The 4,772-nt window shown below is 40.2% G+C and overlaps 1 protein-coding gene across 1 annotated transcript; it reads right to left on the bottom strand.

Moving 5' to 3' along the window:
* Nucleotides 1-1,755: 1,755 nt before the first annotated feature.
* SIKE1 (suppressor of IKBKE 1) lies at nucleotides 1,756-4,639 on the bottom strand (the record flags this gene model as incomplete). Its single annotated transcript, XM_010013181.1, has 3 exons — nucleotides 1,756-1,845; nucleotides 2,225-2,338; nucleotides 4,467-4,639. Coding segments are annotated over 3 exons (377 nt in total), but the record flags the coding sequence as incomplete, so codon positions are not given.
* Between the last annotated feature and the right edge of the window lie 133 nt (nucleotides 4,640-4,772).

Below are 4,772 nucleotides of genomic sequence, written 5' to 3'. Positions count from 1 at the left end.
CAGCAGCTCCGGGGCCTCCTCTGGCCTTGGTCCAACAGGTCAAGTTATTCTGAAACTGCCCAGCAGCCCATCAGAAGCGAATACAATCAGGTATTTACAGTCACGTTCCATATTTACAGATCAAAACCAAGTTGCAAATGTAACATTTTTAAACTCCCCCTGCTATTTATGGCCCACTGCTGATTAATAATGAACTCATTAGTGAAAGCAACCACCATTTACTTTCCTTTTTTTCAGGGGGCACAGCTACACTGGGATAACAAATGTAAAAACCCACCACCACAGGCATTCCAGATGATGTTAAAAGAGATAAAATGCAGCATTGTTGATCATTGTAGTATTTCACTCAGATGAGGTGAAAAATAAGGGGGCGAACAGCAGAGCAGATGGATTCACAAAACACACCACACTTGCGAAAATACTGTCCTCTGGGGTTTTTTATTCCCTCTTAAACAATTTCTAATAGAAAAGGATTGTATAGAAGAATACTCCTGTACGGAAATCCCCTGTATCTACCAAACAATCCTGCTGGGTATTCCGATGTTTTGCAAGAAAATGTCTCTTAATAAGCACAGGAACATAAATCACCTTCTGCATCTATCAAAATTCTCACTGGGGAAAAAGTGGTATAAAAATTTAAACTAATACTGGAAACAAGATGTTTACTGTTCTTGAAGGATTATTCTTTGACCACAGGTAAGAAAGACGAGTCTTTATATAAAAACGTCATTAAAAACATCACAATACTGATAAATTCCTACAATAACACAACTCTAACTTCACCCAATACAGGATTCTGCCATAACTATGTAACATCTGGCACTAGACTTACCTGTGAGGTAACACTAAAAACCTGTCTATATGGGTTAGTTTTGGTTTAGTTTAGAGGCAGAACTATACAGTCTTCCTGAAGTCCAAAGTGGTGGAAGGCTGAAGAGCCTTGATCTGAAAGCTCTGTGCCTGTTGTAGGGTTAGAGCACACACCTTCAGCTCACAGCTAGCCGGTACCCATGTAACTTGAAGCACTGGTAAAGCTGGAACAGGGCTACCCATAAAACCAAAATTAATTGGATAAATGTCTTTCAGAAATGCACAGGTGTCAGAAAGAGTCGTCCTCTCTGCTTTTCACCCCTAAAACAAGGTAAAGTAGGCTCCTTAGAGGAGGTTAACTAAAGTGCTCTGCTGGCTATCTGCTGTTCTCTTGATCTGCTTCTAAGCAGCTGTCCAAGTAACAATGTCAACCCAGGCAAATACTGAGTGTCAGCTCTTCAGAGCCAAACAAAAGCTCTGCATGCCTGCTTTGTGCAGGCAGGGCAAAACATGTACTACCATTTACACCGTCAGTTTTGAACAATCTCTTATTCCTTCTATCAAACAAAATAATCACAACCTGTATTATCTTCTCTATCTACTGGCAAGGTGGATCTAAGTGCCATCTGCACATTGGAATTATTAACTAAAGCTCATTAAAAAATACAAACAAGAGAGGAAATAAACTATCACACAAGAGTACACATCAAATACTTCAGTTAAGCATCTGCATGCTGCAATTACTAAGATGGAGCAGCAATGCAAAGCCTTTGCCATCAACAATATGTAATTTCATTAAAATGCAGAGAAAACAGCCCACACATTTTGAAAGATGGAACAAACATACAAAGAAACACCTGAAAGAACAAACCAAATCCCATCCTTGCAGGGTAGTTTCATAAGCGTTTCTGAAGTCAAGATTTGAAGATAAGGTTGTTTTGTGACCTAAGCTTCACAGTCAGGCAGATCTTCTCTCCCCACCTCAAAAGATTCTTTGCTGATTGACAAGAGTTCACGCAGCTCTTTGTTTTCAAGCTGCAAAATCAATATTTTTGCTGAAATAGAAATGAGCTAATTCACAATTAACGGACAATCATCTTTCAAGAGCCCCATTTCTCCACAGCTAAATAAACCTGATTTTGTAACATAAGCATTAACACAGTGTTAGCAAGAGGGGAACCACATCATTTACAGCTAATATTTTGCTTCTGGCTACATGTGTGCGTGTGTACATGCGTGTATACATAATATATGTAATACAAACATTAAGAACTTGAAAATTAACAGATCGTGTTCTGCATTTCTGGCCCCCCCCCGCAAAGTTCTGATTGTTATAAATCCTGGACACATGCAAGTCCAGAGTAAGTTTAGACACTCACAAAGCTTGATCCTTAGCAGTTTTATTTGTTCTTACCTCCAACTGAGCTAGTTTCTCCTGAACTCTAAAGAACTGATCATCATCGACTTGAACAGCTTTTCTCATCACCTCTCCCATCTCACATATTCTGTCTATTTGACTTTCAATTTCCTGAAAGACATAAAAGTAATATATTGAATATGTTCAGGCAAAAGCAGCAGCAATTTATCCCTTCCAAATTCATTACTTTCCTTTTCTTGATTTTTATATTATTTCCCTGTTTTGAATTTTAATCCTTTCCTCCCAAGCACCTGCAACCCTTTCTAACGGGTATAATATTTAACGATGAAAACATGTACCTTCTCGTCCTGAGTCATCAGTGAAAATAGTGAAGAGAATTACATCAGACAGCAAGATAAGGCACCTTTACTTACCAAGATGGAAGTAATTCCAAGTGTGACAAGGACTGAGGGCAACAGATTCAGGTTCATGTGAGTAGAACTTAGTATGCAGCAAATTTCCTATTGCCTTATTAGAAAAGCCTGAGTCTGAATGAAGAACACCACATATAAAGACGAATGAGGTTCAAGACTAAGTAACCGTGAAGTCAAACAGCCTCATCTCAGCAGGATGCCAAGCAAGGGAAGTAAACTAAGTAAGACTAGAGCTTCCCGAGGCAGTTTGTATAGAACCTGTCCAGACACAGCTCTAATCCTCTGGGAGATGCATTTTGTTGAAGCTCAGAAACACACACAGAGAGAACACTGAAAAATTCCAAGAGGTTATGATTCTGTAGCAACAGTTCCTGTTTGGAGAGTGTTCTGTTTCCAAATACAGTATTCAGAGAGGAACTCAAACGTGCAAACACAAAAATGTCATTAAGTGGCAAGAATCATAGAATCACAGAGTGGTTTGTGTTGGAAAGGACCTTAAAGCTCCTCCAGTTCCAACCCCCTGCCCTGGACAGGGACACCTTCCACTAGAGCAGGTTGCTCAAAGTCACATCTAAGAACTTGGAAGCTTCTGAAGCATTTTAACGTAACAAAAGTATACGGTTATCACAAAGCACTTTGGGGAATACCAGATAAAGTGATACTGCAGAGGTTTTTTTCTCTAAGCATCAGTAGTTATTCTACTGCCTCTGGAAGATAAATATATCACCAGAGCAAAGAATTCAGTTTTAAATTCCATGATTCAGGAAATACGTAAACAAATTAGAGCATCTAAAAGACATCTGGAGGAACAAGAAAAACTTGGATTACTTAATCTGCGATGAAAGAATGACTTTGTTTTTCCTTAAACAGAAAGATGGTTACAGCAAGAATTCAGCTCTTAAAAAGTTGTTACTATTCTCCAAGTGCTGGGTAGGAAAAAACTCATGGATTTAATCTGAACTACAGAAGATTTTCTCTAGTGAAACAAAAGCAGTGACAGAGAATTATGATAGAAGCTTTGTACAAATGTTAAGTCTTGATAAACAGAGCAATTCATGCCCCTAAGCAAGCACAGGAAGCAAGACACTGCTGAGCTAGTTCAGAGGACCTAAGCGACACAAACTAGAGAACAAGTTGCCACGTATCAGTGGCAAATACACATGCAAAGAGTTAGGCTGGCTCTAATATCAACTAAAATCCCCCAAGATATAAGGTGTCCCTAGTTTGAGCCAGCTTGCTGTTCTCTAATCACATAAAAATGCATCTTAACAAAAGTGTAACTGAATTCATAAGCTTAAAGAGGGATTTAATGTTATTACTAGATGCCTAAACATAAAACAGGCGGCAGTTTTCAGCAGCCGCACCTCAGAGTTCTGAAGTCACTGCACCCAGCGTGGATGAAGGGAAACTTTTAGGCCACTGAGTATCCAGATTTAAAAACATTTGGGAGTGATGATCTCTTAAGAATTAAACACGCTGCAGCTCACAGAGATTTAGAAGAAACTTCTCCCTCTGTTAAAATTCCTGAACAGGAACAGTAACAACTCTGATGCCTTTGATTTTATTATACAGAATCACGAGCCTTAAGCTTAACCCAGGGAATTCAGAACCTAGTGCATAAAGAATAAGTCTTCACCCAGGCTGTGAAAGGGTTGTGCTTTCCAGTGTCCTCTGTGATAACTGCTACAACCATTCACAGTTGGAAAAGGAATAGAGAAAAAAATACCAGCAAAGAGAGACAAGAGTTTCAGAAAACGTCTTTTGCAGCAGAGACGTTCCATGGATGGAAACAAACGCTGAACAAAAGCAAGCAAGAAGCAGGGAACGGGGGTCTAGAGCCCTCTTCTGACCCCATCCCACCTTACCAAAGAATTAGCCTGATGAACGTTCAAGGCTGGTTCAGCATCTTCACTTTTTCTCCCTTGCAACAGCTGTAACATCTGCTTTCTGTATTTGCTCATGATAAGCTCCAACGCATCTTGGTGCTCCTCCAGCGAGATCCACAGCTCTGTAAAGCACTGCCTGTCATTGCCATAAACTACAAGACATTTTCCACAGCCAAGTCAGCAGAGGCCCAGAGGTTCCCGGTACCAGTTACTCCCTTGCTTGGAGCTATCCCACCACTCCTCTTCCCATGCAGACCCAGGGGTTGGGCCTGTAGCCACTGGCTG

Source organism: Nestor notabilis, unplaced genomic scaffold (assembly GCF_000696875.1).
Source record: "Nestor notabilis isolate BGI_N333 unplaced genomic scaffold, ASM69687v1 scaffold34934, whole genome shotgun sequence".
Lineage (NCBI taxonomy): Eukaryota > Metazoa > Chordata > Aves > Psittaciformes > Psittacidae > Nestor > Nestor notabilis.
This window is presented reverse-complemented; position numbering and strand designations above follow the sequence as displayed.